Raw genomic sequence first — 16,462 nt, 5'->3', positions numbered from 1 at the left:
CAGAAGAAAAAAAAAGGGAGAAGATGAAGGCAAGCATTCATGCTTCCTGACAAATGGCCACAGAGACTTGACATAGACTGAGGGGCTGAATAGACCCCCCGTATCCTCTCGCTTTTTTTCTCTCTCGCTCAGTCAGTTTGTAGACTAAATTAGTCTACACGGTAGTCTTGGCATTTTGGAAACACCTGTGGTGATCTAAAATAAATGAAAGCTTTACTTTATTATAGGTTTTAGAGTTCAGTTCCTAAATTAAACACGCGACTAATGTCTTTTCACCTACACTGCTACTCAACATAAATGATAAAAAGTACTACTCAATATAAAAGTACTACAAATTCTTTATTATATAACAGAAAATGCAAAAGTTACTGCTTTTGTGAGAGAATGCCATGATGTTGCGAGCAAACTATATATTGAAATATCATTTTTCTTCACATTTCATGTGCTCCATAAAGTGTTGCATTGCCCTGAGAACATTTGCATTCTCTCACCAAGAAATAGTTTTTCCTCCCACCTCATATTATTTCCATCACAATGGTTTTGCAAGCAACTGCAACGTTTTTTGGGGGAATGCAATTGAAATCGTTGAAATACAGTTTTTCTCCCACCTCATGTTTTTCCAAAGTTTTACAAGTGTTTGCAAAGCTGCTGAAAGAAAGCCTAAGCTAAACTAAAACCAGCCTAAGCAGGTTGTCTGGTCTTAGGTGGTTTAAACTGGATCCTGCATGTAGCTGGTCTCCCAGCTTGGCCAAGCTGATGTTCAGCCTGACCAGCTAAAACCAGTCTCACCAACCCCTCTAAAACCAGCCCGCTAAACTATATGACCAGGCTGGAGGAGCAGCTAAGACCAGCCAACCAACTTAGTTTTTTTTTTTTTTTTTTTGCATGCAGGGAAAGTTTTAGCCCAATAAACAATACTTTAATACTGAGGGTGTATTCACACCTGTCTTGTTTGGTTCGATTGAATCGAACTCTAGTTCGTTTCCCCCCTTGGTGCGGACCTTTTGCGCAGGTGTGAATACAGCAATCGAACTCGGGTGCGGACCAAACAATCGAACCGAGACCCAGCTGAAGAGGTGGTCTCGGTACGGTTCCAAACGAACTCTGGTACGGTTCGTTTACGATGTGAACATGAACCGACCCAATATCGGCCCAATATCGACCCAATATTGTTCGTTCAAGTGCGAAAGAGAATTCCATTCCGGCGCGCTGTCTGGCCACTACTGTTGCGCGTCTTTCTGCGCGTCGTGTGTGCATCATTGGCAGTGTTGTGCATGAGCGCGTTCAATGAACGACGTTCACTGAACGCGTTCATATTTTCGCCGAACGCTGAACTGAACGAATCACTTTTCATACAATGAACGTGAACGAGAGATTTTTCGAGAGAACTCATCTGATTTTTTGTACATAGCATAGCCTATTTGTTAGGATTTTAGTATCATAATGATTAGGCTAATAAATGCACGCACAATTATCCGTGAACTTGATTTGAACAAATGCCTTTCAACTTGTGTGTGCAAACTTCAGAATTAAATTAATGTGCAGAAATTTGTACAAATAGAGAGTAGGATATGTAGGCCTACTATACTGTTGTAGCCATTAAAAAAAGCGCGTTTCATATTTGTTAAAATATTATAATGTTGTTGTTTTTTTCCATTTATGAAAAGTGAACAGCACGACCGAGATAGGATGCGCAATATGAGACATGGAGCGGGTCAGACATGATTTTGACCGTTGAAGTTGTTATAGAAAGCCTTTCTTTAAAGTGAATTTCGTTTTGTATAAATTGTATCTTAATTTTAATAAATTTTTCATCAACCAATTGCCTGTATTTAATGAATAGGCCGACGAAACAAATATAACGGAGGGAGGCGCCCGCGCGCTCACTTGCGCACGTGAACTAGAGCACATCCTAACTTAACGAAACTCAGTGTATGCCTCACACAGACATGACAAATACACCAAATACACAAAGCTTGAAATGACTTTAAACGAAATAATTCAAAACGAAAAAAGAAAAAGGCTACTCTCTGATTATGTAGGCATAGCTAATCCATTATTAGGCTTAGCCTATTTATGTGCATTTCTCTCTATAAGCGCGTTCACACGGAGATGGCGATCGTCAACTTCATCTTTGCAGCCGAGTCGACACTTTTAGAGAAAACACTTGTTTATTAATAAAAATCAATACACGCGTCACCGGATTTACAGATGCACGCACACATATTATTTCGAAATAACGAGATATTGTGTTGAAATAACATTATTATTAATAATAGCCTACATCTTTGTTCAAATAATTTAACAAATGAACGTGAACTTAGTTCATTTAAAAAAAATAGGCTATATTTCTCTACTTGAAAATCCTTGTCCAATGAATGGACGACCTTAGCACACGTGTGGTTTTGTTTACACATTTTGGTTCACTTGCAAAAAGAGCAGTGTGAAAGCGAACCGTACCAAACAAAAAAAACTAAAAAAAATATTTGGTCCGGACCAAAGCAAGTGAACTATCGGACTTTCCTGGTGTGAATACACCCTGAGTAACATATATGTTTTAGACAATATATTGCCAGTTATTACTTGTTCTGATTCAATGATTCTCTAATTTCTGAATGAATCAATTTACCTGTAATCGATTATTTGATACCTATTGCATGGTAACAATAATTGTACTACAGATTACTGGAGCTTTCCGATTACTACAGTAATTCAGACATACTAATTTTGCGTACTTTTTTTCATATGCAATATAATACTATATAATAATACTATATTATTATATAATAAATAATGCACATTTCTCTTAGAAGAAAAGGTTCTATATAGAACCTTAAAAGGTTCTATAGGCGCTTCGTATTTGGAACCCCTAAAAGGTTCTACACTCTTAGAAAAAAAGGGTTCATTGGGGTTCTATATAGAACCATAGGGTTCTTTACTCAACTCCAAAGAACCTTTTATGCTAAAAAGGTTCTATAATGACAAGAAAGAACCCTTTTGGTTCTTAAAAACCCTTAAAAAGGGTTCTGTATATAGAACCATTTAGGGGTTCCAAATACGAAGCGCCTATAGAACCTTTTAAGGTTCTATATAGAACCTTTTCTTCTAAGAGTGATGGCCTTTTATTGTGGCCAGCCTAAGGCACACCTGTGCAATAATCATGCTGTCTAATCAGCATCTTGATATGCCACACCTGTGAGGTGGACGGATTATCTCGGCAAAGGAGAAGTGCTCACTAACACAGATTTCGACAGATTTGTGAACAATATTTGAGAGAAATAGGCCTTACATAGAAACAGTATTTTTTAATTATATTATTAAAATGATTTATATTACAGTATATTTTTTAATACTGCAGTATTTATTATGAACGATTTATCCGTACACACACACACACACACACACACACACACACACACACACACACACACACACACACACACACACACACACACACACACACACACACACATTAAATTCATGTGCTCTTATAATCTTTAATCAAAATAGCTTCCCCACCATCTCCCCACCTTCTCTGATGATGTGTTTTTGGCACAAGGGCGGGACACCCTGTCACACACATGACATCACAGCAATATCAAACTAGAGTCCCACCCTACATTTTTTTTCTTGTTTGAGAAGCCGTTTTACTTAGTCTTTTCTTCCCTATTGTGATGAATATCCATCACAACTTCTGTTTCTTGTATCGCAACTTCCTATATCTTTTGATGTTGACGTAAAATGCTCCACGTCCAATCAAACCTCATTCTGTAATGGTAATTTGTCTACCATTTTTCTGTAAATGGTGCAGAAAAAATAATCTGTAGAAGCCAAACTGCACTAACATGAACAAGGTTATATGAACCTCAAAAACTATGATCCAAATATACAGCATCAATGAAAAGTTGACCATTGAGCTGCGTTCAATAGATTCACAGGTTTAATTTGTGTCGTTACTTTTTTACAATTGCTCCCAATGCAAAACCAAACCCGGTTCTCCTCAGTATAGAAATATTTAAGTGAAGCTGCCGTCTCAGTGTTTGTCCTGGCAAAACTGCATTGTGATGTGTGGTTAAACATTTGTTTCATTAATCAGAGCAAGTTGCTCGTGAGTCTCATGCTATTAGGTCAGCCGCGAGTGCAGAGAACAATGGCTCATTACTTTCCACTCCAATTACGGCGCTTTTGTGACTGAAACAGTCCATTCACAATCTGCTTCGCTGTTAGACTGAAGCTGTCGTGACAGCCATGGGTCACGCTAAACCGTCACTGTACAATCTGGAACACAATGAATCATGCGAAATATCATTATGAGAAATAGCAGCCAGGTCCTGACCGGACTATTGCATATATAGTACAGGGTTATTACAGTAAACTAAAACTAAAACCATAAATAAATTAGCTTGAAATGAAATAAACATCAACTGCGGTTAACTTTGTAATTATAGCCTATATCATAATTGAGTGTAGATGAGTGGTTGTGACAAATTTTGGCCAGTAACGTCACACTATATAGACTTTGAAGCATCTGAACATGGTTGGTTAAATTGATCGAATGATGCTCCTACGTAAAGACAACACAGATTATAGGATTAACTTTGACCCAGTGACAACGTGTCCCCTTTGGCAGGTTCAAGTTGTGGAGAGGTTACTGCCGGTCATCTTCATAGGGCTGCACGATCCTTCATAGCATTATATCAAACAGACACGGGGGTTGTTCTTCTCCCAGACATTTTCAATACAGATGCAGATATCTCTGGCTTGCACTGAAGGGTCTTTTAAATAGACGTTTGCCTGTGTTCAAACTGCTCCAGAAGTAAAAACAAACAGTCATTCAGGACTTCAGACAGCCTTTTTCTCATGCACAACTCAACGAGTTCTCCATCTGAAGTGGGCGCTTGAAAACGCTAGAACAGTGAAATAGTTCAATAATCCTGGATAAGGTTAAGTTCAGTCTTCTCAGATATGACTCGAGTGTTGGCCATCCGCTCAGTGGATTAAGGCGGCGCAGCGTCGACTCTTAAAGTCAAAATCTAATTAGCATCTAATCGGACTGTGGATTATGTGTAATGACACTAAATTACATGTAAACAAATCAGTACCATGTGGTTATATAACAAAAATTCAATTAATTAAATTGTTTGAACGCTAAACGGACAATTATGCATGATACCAATAATGCTTTGAAACAAAGGTCTGGGCAGGTATTAGAGCAGCTTTTGGGCAGAAATATTATTAGAGAAAGAAAAACCCTTAACATCTCATGGACTTATTCTTCAATGCACAAATTACATTAAGTATTCATTAGCACTAGATAGAAGTGATAACATTTGCATTAAAAAGCAATGCAATCTCCAATTACGAATATTGCAAGCAAACTGGGGATCGTTTACTTTAGTTTTTTTAATATTTTAATTTTTTTTAAATATGCATGTCTTTAATTCTTTATGCAATTTAATTTAATTTAGTCTAGTTTTTTAGTTCTTAATTTAATAATTCTTACATTTCTGAAAATCGTATGTTTCAGGAAATTGTGTATATATATATATATATATATTCAGTGTGTGTGTGTGTGTGTGTGTCTCTGTGTGTGTACGCACTCTAAATAGATATACTACTATATATATTTTGTTTGAGTGACAAATATCAGGACTAACAGGAATATAGAAACTTCAGTATCAATCCAACACTGTAAAAAAGTTGCTGCCTTAAATTTTTAAGTACAATCAACTTGGATGTTTAAAGTCGTTTCAACTTAAATTGCATTAAACTGACTTTAAAAATTAGTTAAATCTTGTATAACTTATTAAAAAAAGTTCAAATTTGCTCAACTTATTTTGATGAGTTAAAGTAATGTAAAAACATGTTATAACTTATTAATATTATATATATATATATATATATATATATATATATATATACAGTGAATACGAATTAAGCATTTGCATAGACAGTAAGAAACAAAGAAACAATCAGTTTTTGATCAAGTGTGTATTTCATTCAATTTGACACAAATGCAGGCCTCAGTTATACAGTCCACCAACATTAATGACATTCTGCAACATTCAAAAACAATTCACAATGTGCATTTTTATATAAAAGGTCTTACAAAAAAATGTCTTGAAAAGGGGAAAACTCTCAGTTGAGAATACAATGTAAAAATTCCCTTGTAATATTGTCAAGTTGTTAGGGTAACACTGAAACATCCATCAGTTTGACGTTATGCCTTCTCATATGTGCGGACAGCCTGCACGCCCTCAAAGGTCAAGGTCTGGAAACAGCAAAGACGAGGAGAGCACATTTAGGAACATTAAATATCCATGACACTGATTAAGAAGAAAAAACTTTAGAATTACAACTCTACACACACGCACACACACACACACACACCCACACACATTAGTAATGCTGCTTACCATGATCATTTTGTCATCCTTGATTTCTCTGACAAACTTAGTCTCCTTGCTGTCCCACTTCTGAACGTGGACAAGATTGTCTCCTTCCAAGGTTACAGTGGACTGCAATGAGAAAAGTTGTGGATGATATAAACAAAAAGTATAGCCTATCATATAGGATCAAATTCATGCAGAGTAAACCCCCAACCTGCTAAAAAAAAAAAAAACGTCACATAGCTTTGTAAAACTGACTTTAGATATGCATATGCTGGGACACAAACCTTTACATGTCTGTCATCTGCTGTGGTTTCGTCAAACTCCTCTCCCAGTTTGAAAGAAATCTCAGTGTTTTTGAAGGTGCTCAGCGTCTTTACCACAACTTTGTCATCCTCATGACTGATGACAATTGTGGGTTTGGTAACATTGCCTACTTGCCTAGTGGCAAAACCAACACCTGTGGAACAAAAGAGCACAATTATTTTTATTATATAAAATGTACAGAAAATATAATTCATTGCACATAAACACCAGGCTGCACTAATTATGTTAATATGTCTTTCTGAGAAATAAATAAATAAATCAAATCTTATTTTTTTACTTACCCAGTGATTTCATGTATTCATCAAAGTTCTGGCTGTCCACCAGTTTCCAAGTTGCACAAAATGCATCAACCATTGTGACAGTTTAAAAGCAGTGATCAAACACACAGTGGTCCTTGTACAGTCACAGAGTTCACAGTCTCGTAAGTGTCTGCGGACTGCAAAGCCCAAACTAATTAATACTGTCAGGGAGGCGGGGCTTTAGGGGAGGTTTGTGCTGATTGGATGGATATTTTTTCTACTCAAGCTGTGATTTGTTCAAATACATGGCGAGAAGTGACACTGTATTTTCAATAGACTAATCCAATAATGGGTCTGGGATTTTGCATTTGAGAAAAGATTAAAGTGTTAATAATCTAGATTATCATATTAATAGTGTCCAAAAATGATAAGGAATAAAAAAAATTGCATACAATATGTATTGCACAGTAGGATACAACGATACATCATTTTAATGCAATTTCAGGTCAGTGTGAAATGCTTTTATGTTTGAATTATACATGATTTCAGAGCTGGGCATCTCTGAGCACTTTTGTGAGAATAATACATTACGGGGGCTTTCATCAATGCACAAAGAAAATGACTCTCAAGCAGTTTGTAGCACATCACAGTGCACCAATGATCTGTAGTATGGCAAGCTGAATTGACACATAAAACTATGGTTTGACTATCCATAAATATATTTTAGATAGTTACAATTATATTTCGACGAGTCATAATTATAATTGAACTAGTCAGAATGTGATATCTGGAATTATAGTTAGAAATCTGATTCGAGATATATCAAAACTCTATTTAAGATATATGTAATGACGTCATCTATTTCAATTGACACGTCACACATGCACAAAGGTAATTAGAGATGTGATTGCTAACAACAATCTCTGCTTTTGTTGTCACTGAGAGAAAAACTACTGGATAAATTATGTAATGATTTTCACAAGATGTAAAATAAATCTCCGATGTCCCCAGAGAGAGTGTGTGTGTGTGTGTGTGTGTTTTAGCTCAAAATACCTCAGATATTTTTATATAGCATGTTAAAGGAACACTCCACTTTTTTTGGAAATAGGCTCATTTTCCAACTCCCCTAGAGTTAAACAAATGATTATTTTTTTACCATTTTTGAATCCATTCAGCCAATATCCGGTTCTGTCAGTTGAACTTTTAGCATAGCTTAGCATAGATTATTGAATCGGAATAGACCATTAGCATTTTTCTCAAAAAAAAAATCAAAATGTTTTGATATTTTTCCTATTTAAACCTTGACACTTCTGTAGTAACATCGTGTACTAAGACTGACGGAAAATGAAAAGTTGTGAGTTTCTAGGCCGATATGGCAAGGAACTATGCGTAATAATCAAGGAATTTTGCTGCCGTACCATGTGTGCAGCAGGCGCAATGATATTACACAGCGCCTAGGTTTAAATAGGAAAAATATCAAAACATTTTGAATGGCTGAATGGATTCAAAAATGGTAAAAACTCATGCAAATGAACTGCTGCTCCCGACACAGAGGGCGGGGTTTTAAGAGCTTGTGTGTTAGCAGCTGAGAATACCTCACGCAGATACACTAAAATGACAGAAACTGTTCTGCCTTTTATGTTTAAATGAAGTCAGACAATGATGGAGAGACTTGAGAAGAAGTGACACCACGTAGAATGCAACAGGACGTCTCTGAGTGGTTAGTTGATGAATTTATGTAGCTGATGTGGCGTTAACTATCTTCAATTAGCATATTCTGTCATGATAATCTATAAATCGCTCGTATAGGAACTGTTGTGAGATGCACATAGTGACTTTCTATTGCATGTGAAAAGATGGATGCTAAAGTTTGAGCTAACTCACAAATGTGCTCGACTACAAAAACTCTCCCTCATCTCAACATGGACTGCGTGTTCCCGGGGGCGGGGCTTATGTACATTTTATGATGTCACTAACCCGTGAGGAATGTCGTTTGTTGTAGTCCTTAAAAAACGAGTTATTTAAAAGCAAATATCTCCCTTTGCTTTGAACTTTGAGCATTGTAACTTTGCTGTTTATGCTCAAACAGCAACATTACACACTAACTAAAGCTAGAAAAATGAAAAAAATACTCAACCACCCCTTTAAATAATATCTGGATGCATTCATATGGTAAAAGGTCTGCAGAATGCATGTATGTACTGTGATTGAATGTAATAATGTTGCATGTTCGTTGCATGCCGATCAACTGGAGTGTAATGTTCAATAAAGACAGAGAACAGCAAACTGCTTGTAGGGAGGCCAAACAGTTGGAGTGGGAAAATTATGTCCTGTACAAAAAGTTGATGCATAAATCGAAAATGTTGTTTTATTGGAAGGTGCAAAAATATTTACAGTGCAAGAAAGAAAAAAAAGCAACAATGTGCTAATTTGGCTAAACCAAATGGCCCAAGTTTGCAACACTACCCAATTCACAATCAGCACTGAATACATTCAGCCAGAAAGCCTATTTATGTAAGTGAATTATTGTGTGTTCTAACATTTTGTTCTTTTAGAAAAAAATTGTGACAATCTTTAAGAAAAAAAAACTAAAAAGAGTTGAATACTAGAACAAAACACAGCAGTATCAAACTTAAACAACACAAAAACTCCAGAACACCTTCCTGGCGTGTTCACAGATGTTAATTTGCCGGCAATGCACAGTACAAGTGATATGGGTGTATGTTTGTAAATCCAAGTATGTAGTCAACAGGTTAGGGTGTGACACTGCTCGTAGGATTTTATTTATTATACATTTTGAAAAGACAAGAGTGAAGAACAATGGAATTATGCACCAAACATGTGAAATATAGGCTAGTAGGCTACAAAAAAAGAAGAAGAAAAAGTGACGGACGAGAATAATGCTTCAGAATCAAGAACGAATATTATGACTAGTCAATCTGACTAGCATTGTAGATATCTTCAATACCTATTATGAATAGTTAGACTTGTACAGACAAGGGCATTCAATGCTAAAACGGCTTGCCATAGTAACCTATAGAGATGCGTAAGCCTATGCACGACTGTAGAATAAGATCCTCTTCACACAATAAATTGCACAGCACTGTAAATCTGTAATACACTATGTAAAATGAATTACATGGAACATTTTGTTATTACATATTGTAACCACGTTGACTATGTTGGTACCATAGGTCGGTACAGCATTGGGCGAGTCTTCATGAGGAAAGATGTCTCCCTCCAGGGGTCACATGAAGGCTCAGACCATAGACAGTAGGATAAGGAGACAGCAGCTTTAAAATGTCAGGGTGTGATTGTTTTGGTCTTTGATACAATTAAAATATTGTGTTTCTAATTTACTAATTGCTATTAGGATTATCTGTAAAAGCTCCCCAGGAATCTCTATAAAATTATTCTATAGATAACAACTACTGTGATTGGATCATCCTGATCAGCGTAGAAAAAGGTAGCAGGCATCACGTGATCATCTGTTACTTCATCTGCTGTCTGGGCTGTGGGCACCTGAAAAAAGAATATGAGAAATTAATTACCAGTACCACTAAAACGAAAATAACTAGAAAACTGTTAGGTGTATTTATTTAAACTCATCGTATCTGACCAATCAGACGACCCGTCCATGTCATTATCTTGTTTAGAGATAACCGCACTTCTTAAAGTCATCCGCTAGATGGCAGTCGTGTTACATTGGGCACATGCGATTGCAGTTTACCCCAGTCCTTCCTTCGAGTTACAGGCAAGTCATTTAGTACATTTTCCACTGATATTGTACCTAAACAGTTACGAATGCTTTATTTAGAGATTATTTAGGCATAACAAGACTTTTTCAGCATTGCCACTCACTGGTGTGAGTCACATAATGGTGTCTTTGCACTTATACATTCATGAATTAAAACATGGTAAAAGCTTGTTCACACAAATATTAAAACATCTTTATGTCGTTCCTAACTCGTATCTGTCTGAAACAAGTAGTAGGCCTAAGCTTTAAAGAACATTATTAAATACCAGAGAACTTTGAACGAACATTCTATTAACGTTACTGGAAGAACGTTTTTGAGAGAACCGTGGCAGAACGTTAACCAACGTTAAGAACGTTCCCTGTGACCTATAGGCTAATTAAACTCTTCTGATAACAACTTCAATTTAATTGTGGTCATTTCTTGCATCATAAAACTTTTAACAAGGACTATATTTCAGTTTTCTTCCATTCGAGTCATCGATCTATACAATTTGCATCATGGACTCTCTCAATTCTGGACAACAGGGAGAAAAACTAAAACTGAGGTCTGTTATTTGTCATGTCATGAGCCCAAAACAATTATGTCATGAGTTTTTGTTACATAAAAGTGAAAAAAACTATGCCAACTGTGAAGCTTATTGTGTTTTCTCCTTTAGCCATGCCCTTTGCCTTTGTTTCCCAATAATCCCAATAACGAGTCTCTTCACAATTCGTTCCAAGTACAGTAGACAAATTCACCCTCAAAAGTATCTAAAAAATCTTGGAGCGGCTTGAAATCCTGGAGGAAATCACATGATCCCACTTAATGTTGAGCTGACTTTAGTCTGTACTGCCGAATAAACCGCAGTGTCTCCACACAAACCATAAGGCCTATAACCACTCCCTTGTTTGTCCAAATGCATCGCCAAGGAAGAGGCCTGGTTGTAACCATGGAGCTTATGAGTTTAGTGTGAATATTTAGTGTAATTAAAAAGATTGATGTTCATGGCATGTAAAGTTCACCTAATAGACCAAGACTGTTACAAAGCTTCTACAAAGACTTTAAGTACTACATCAAAAGCGCACCCGGCACACTGAGAACAAAATGTTTATTTTTAGACAGTTTGTGGTCCTGTTATTTATGCAAGTATGATATCAAACATGTGCTATTCCATAAAGTCACACACAATTAGACACCGCAAATTTATATAAGGTACGTTAGAACGCAATCGGTATGGCAGAACGTTCTGAACTAACAGAACTAGACCCTGCTGTTTTCAATTAAACTGGCAGGCTGAAAAGTATGTCCGGCCGCCTCAGATATACAGTCGGCCAAGCAAGAGTAAAAGATGAGCTTGGCTGCACTTACATTTTATATGTGTACTTTCTACGTTTCTATTTTGAACCTAAAAATCATTGGAATTTAAAACAAAAATTGGTTTTAAAGTTTGTCAGGACAACCTCAGTGGAAAAATCTTGACATTTGAAGATTTAGGCCTTGTGAAGTCTGAATGTTATATATTCTTGTGTAGTTGCTGTAGCTTAGGGTGTTCTGAGTATTTGCTTTGGGTGGTAACTAGGGTGTTTCTATTCTCGTTGCAGTTGCTAGGGTGGATGGTTGACATAGATAGATAGATAGATAGATAGATAGATAGATAGATAGATAGATAGATAGATAGATAGATAGATAGATAGATAGGTAGATAGACAGACAGACAGGAAAGAAATAGAGATAGATAAAATGGAAAGAGATAGATGATAGATAGACAGATAGACATAACATAAACAGAATTACTGATGACTAACAGTGATGTATTTATCAGTTTATATTGGGAAGTAAACAATGTAGAACAACTACGGTAAGTTTTCAAACACTTTACTTTTGAGACATGGTAGTGTAATCATGTTGGTCGCTGGTGGTTCATCCAGGCTATAAAGCTTGAGGCAGAGTTTCGGTTATTAAACGTTCTTCAAAGTCTCATTTCATGACTGAAGAACATTCAGGTTTACAAGGGCCAGATTTCATTAGGTCATATTTGATCATCCAAATAAGGAATGTAAGAAATGCCAACAATTTTACCTTGTAAGTTTTTTTAATGCCTTTGAAAATGTGCAATATTTTTTTTACATACGATAGTAAACAGCAAATATTTCCTAATTCCTTTCATGCTAAATAACCACACCTTGATGCACATAACCCAGATTTAAGTAAAACCTTTTTTAGAGTAAAGTGCAAATACACAGTTCACAGGGTTTTTAGTTTTTTTTTGCCTTTCTCTTCAGCCACATGTGGTTGGCAGACTTGAGTGAAAGCATGTGTTTTCATTTAGCCCTTCAAATAAATAGGAAACTCTGAGAACAGAAGAAAAAGTGAATCTAATTAACTCGTTTTAATTTCAGACTCTTTTAAGGCTTTCATTTGTCAATCAGAGGGAGTCAGTTTGCACTGGGGAATTATGTGAATATGTTAACCGACATTTATGTCAACACTTTACAGAAAACACTGATAAGCAGTCAGGTGCCTTGCTGTTGATGTTTACTGGCCCACAGCAGAAGACTATGTACAGTTACTGTAAAGATTCCAGAAAACAGTGCTCCATTTATACGTGCTGGCTAACTTCCCGTAATGGAAAAACGCTGTCGGAAAAAAGAATAATGGAAAAAAGTTAAGATCCTGCTGGAGTAGAATGAATGGTCTTAATTTATTCCAGTAGGGTTAACCTTGATAGATTTTCTTGTGCTCCAAAACAGACTTGATTTCGCTCTTATTTTCTGATAAGTATATGAGTACTTTTAGTTGTCAAGAATAACCCTGGGTGAAACGATATGCTGAACCCCATCTAGAGCCATTTTATCATTTCTAATTATATTAAAAAATAAATTATATATACATATTAATATAATCTATTTGAAGCTTCAAAAAAATCCATTTGTCTATTGATGCAAAATTGTGTTTAAAATGAGGGAATTTTTTTTAAAGAAATGCTGACAGTTACAGAACTTACAATTTCCATTACATAATTTAAGCTGAATGAGTGTATGGACACATATGCATCATCTAGCCATATACTTACTGTATTAAATGTTTATTTTAGAGTAAACCTGTGAAATTACTGTATCTGATTTTCACAATCACGGCTCATGAATAGTTCACTTAAAAAAAAAAAACACTGTTTGACATGAGTTACAATAGCGAAAATGAATAAAATAAATATGCTGAACCATCATTCTTTGGATGTCAGTTACAGTGTCCTTTTCACAGTTTATTTAAATGTTCACCACTTGTGAAAGAAATTGTCTTTGGGCCTGTGTTTAAGGCTTCTGCTAGATGTCAAGATCATCCGGCCTGGCCCGACTGCTCGCTCGACTACTGGGTCGGGGTTCGAGCTCTTTGAGCAGCAGAAGATCCTTCCCCAGAGTTACTTTCTCAGGATATGGGAAGCGCTGGGTGTGACCCAGCTGATTCTGTTCTGTGCTGTAGTTAGTCCAGTTCTGCTCATTAGCCTGCTTGTCGTAATTGTCAGAGGAGTTGGACTTGTCGCCCGTATCTAGGTTGTACCCCAAATTAGGGACGGGGGCAGAGCAGTCGTTGTAATAGCCGTAACTGGACAGGTTCCTCGGGCAGGGCTTGATATTACAAGCGCTGTCAAAGTTTTCCGCAGACTCTCTGATTTGGTCCTTCATCCTCTTGAGAATCACGTAAAAAAACTCAAAGACGTTGAGGGCCAGAGAGACCAGCGAAACGACCAGCATGAAGATAATAAAAACCGTCTTCTCAGTGGGACGAGAGAGAAAGCAGTCCACTTTATGCGGACAAGGGAACCTTTGACACGTATAGACGGCGGACAGCTTGAATCCATAAAGGTGCCACTGTATCAACAGGAAAACAACTTCAAATACAGACTTTAACACGATGCTCATGATATACGTGTAATATATCCCTCCTCTCATTTTGATCTTCCCGTGATCTTCCAGGCCGTACTTGAACTTCCTCGTTTCGATTTTCCGCAGGAGCACATCCACATCTCCGCCTTTGCTCTGGATGTCTCTTAGTTTCTCCTCCTTTTTATTTAATTTCTCCTCCTTGTGCATGAGGAACACGATGTGGCTGAGGTACAGGAGAGTCGGCATGGACACAAATATGATCTGCAGCACCCAAAAGCGCACGTGGGAAATGGGGAACGACTTGTCGTAGCACACGTTCTCGCAGCCGGGCTGCAGCGTGTTGCACTTGAACGCCGACTGCTCGTCTCCCCAGGCGGACTCCACCGCCGTCCCCAACACCAGGATCCGGAAGATGAAGAGGACGGAGAGCCAGATTTTGCCTCCTGCCGTGGAGTACGCCTGGACCTTGTCAAGAAGTTTCCCCAGTGCACTCCAGTCACCCATGATGAAAGATGTTCTGGATTGAGCAGCAGATGACCAACCTTCAAGCTGAAAAGGAGAGTAAATTCAATGAGTGTTATAAACACAGATGAACCCTGGTGTTATACACATCCGAGTGGTCTCCTCGCTCCCCATATCACTGCCAAATACAATAACACAAGTCCTTGGCTCATCTTCAGAAATGTTCATGGGTCAATCTCCACTCTGAATGAATGTTCTGGGGTTTTCTGTCTTTTCAGCAGCTAACCTAAAAACAAAAGTTGCTATTTTAACTATATACAAAACAAAACAAATAGGCTAAAACACCTACTAAAGGACAACATATTTTTAAAAAGAAGAAGAAGTGTATTCACAATCACAAAAATAGTATTTTCTGGAATGCAAACTACTCAGGATTAACACTTGTATCACATTTAGAAATTATGTAACGTTAATTATATTAACAAAACTAGCCTATATTTTTTCGAAAAACAAGGATCCAGGCTATAACCAAACGAACTAAATGACGCCATTAAAAAATAAAATACGCGTCAAAACAACAACAAAAACATACACCTAATCCGTTAGGCTTTGCCAAAAATACCGAGTTTTATCATGCAGTTATAAGTAAACATATCTCCAATCCATGTTGTACGAAGTTTATTTCTTACCTGGAAAGTCGTTCAAAACCCAAAACTTCTTGACAGTTACGATGACTATCTGTAACACATTTCAATTATACATTTCCCAATTATTAATAAGTAGCCTAGTTTCGATATCAAATGAAGTTCTCCTACGGCGAATGTTCCCCGCATGCCATCCGTCGGAGGGATCGAGTCAGAAAGGAGAAAAGTTAAACGTCAGCTGACTCAAACTTCTGGACTTCCAGAACTTCTCCATCTCCGTTATATTTTTGGGAGGAAATGTCCTGGAACAAGAGAGTGCTGCGAATGTGGGAATTACCGCCATCTGGTGTAGAAAAAAAACGGGCTTCAAAATGTTAGGGCATGTTGCTGTTCATCTGTTGTTACCATGACAACGCAGGTATAAAAGCGAGGCTGTGAGGGATAGACTTGGCATCCGCTGTAAAAGATATATAAAGCTCCTAGATCACTTTTAGTTTCCACAGCTCGTCTTGGAAATATATTTTGCAGTGTTTCGTAAGCCGAACAATCCAAAAACACATTAAATAATAGTAGCCTACAACCCACTGAAGAGATGTATGTTTAATTTATCCCTTACAGCCTCGCTTTCATTCTCGTTAAAAATCAAAGATGGCTCTGCTATGAATAAGGTCTATTTGAAAGAATGAAGTCAGTTTTCAACGGCTTTGGTCAGGTCAGTTCTTTAGTTACTTCATATTTTGATGTGTGATCTAAATGACTATATTTAATCTACAGGGGATT

General features: G+C 37.1%; 2 protein-coding genes across 2 annotated transcripts; both read right to left on the bottom strand.

Moving 5' to 3' along the window:
- Positions 1 to 5,981: 5,981 nt before the first annotated feature.
- On the bottom strand, positions 5,982 to 7,165 carry fabp7a (fatty acid binding protein 7, brain, a). Its single transcript, XM_079633462.1, has 4 exons — positions 6,998 to 7,165; positions 6,677 to 6,849; positions 6,417 to 6,518; positions 5,982 to 6,271 (listed from the first exon to the last, which is right to left on the bottom strand). The coding sequence occupies exons 1-4, from the start codon at positions 7,068 to 7,070 to the stop codon at positions 6,221 to 6,223; spliced, it is 399 nt and encodes a 132-aa protein (XP_079489588.1). The 5' UTR covers positions 7,071 to 7,165; the 3' UTR covers positions 5,982 to 6,220.
- Positions 7,166 to 13,733: 6,568 nt separating this feature from the next.
- gja1a (gap junction protein alpha 1a) lies at positions 13,734 to 16,025 on the bottom strand. Its single transcript, XM_079633993.1, has 2 exons — positions 15,728 to 16,025; positions 13,734 to 15,125 (listed from the first exon to the last, which is right to left on the bottom strand). Exon 2 carries the CDS (start codon positions 15,078 to 15,080, stop codon positions 14,016 to 14,018), a length of 1,065 nt encoding a protein of 354 aa, XP_079490119.1. The 5' UTR covers positions 15,081 to 15,125; positions 15,728 to 16,025; the 3' UTR covers positions 13,734 to 14,015.
- Positions 16,026 to 16,462: the final 437 nt, after the last annotated feature.

This window comes from Phoxinus phoxinus (genome assembly GCF_949152265.1).
Source record: "Phoxinus phoxinus genome assembly, chromosome: 13".
Lineage (NCBI taxonomy): Eukaryota > Metazoa > Chordata > Actinopteri > Cypriniformes > Leuciscidae > Phoxinus > Phoxinus phoxinus.
The sequence above is the reverse complement of the archived record's forward strand: the minus strand, read 5'-3'. Positions and strand labels throughout refer to the sequence as shown.

Coding starts and splice junctions, on each gene's coding strand:
- fabp7a (XM_079633462.1), bottom strand. CDS start 7,070: ATGGTTGATGCATTTTGTGCAACTTGGAAACTGGTGGACAGCCAGAAC. Junction 6,850..6,997: donor TGAATACATGAAATCACTGG/GTAAGTAAAAAA, acceptor TTTGTTCCACAG/GTGTTGGTTTTGCCACTAGG. Junction 6,519..6,676: donor CAGATGACAGACATGTAAAG/GTTTGTGTCCCA, acceptor TTCTCATTGCAG/TCCACTGTAACCTTGGAAGG.
- gja1a (XM_079633993.1), bottom strand. CDS start 15,080: ATGGGTGACTGGAGTGCACTGGGGAAACTTCTTGACAAGGTCCAGGCG.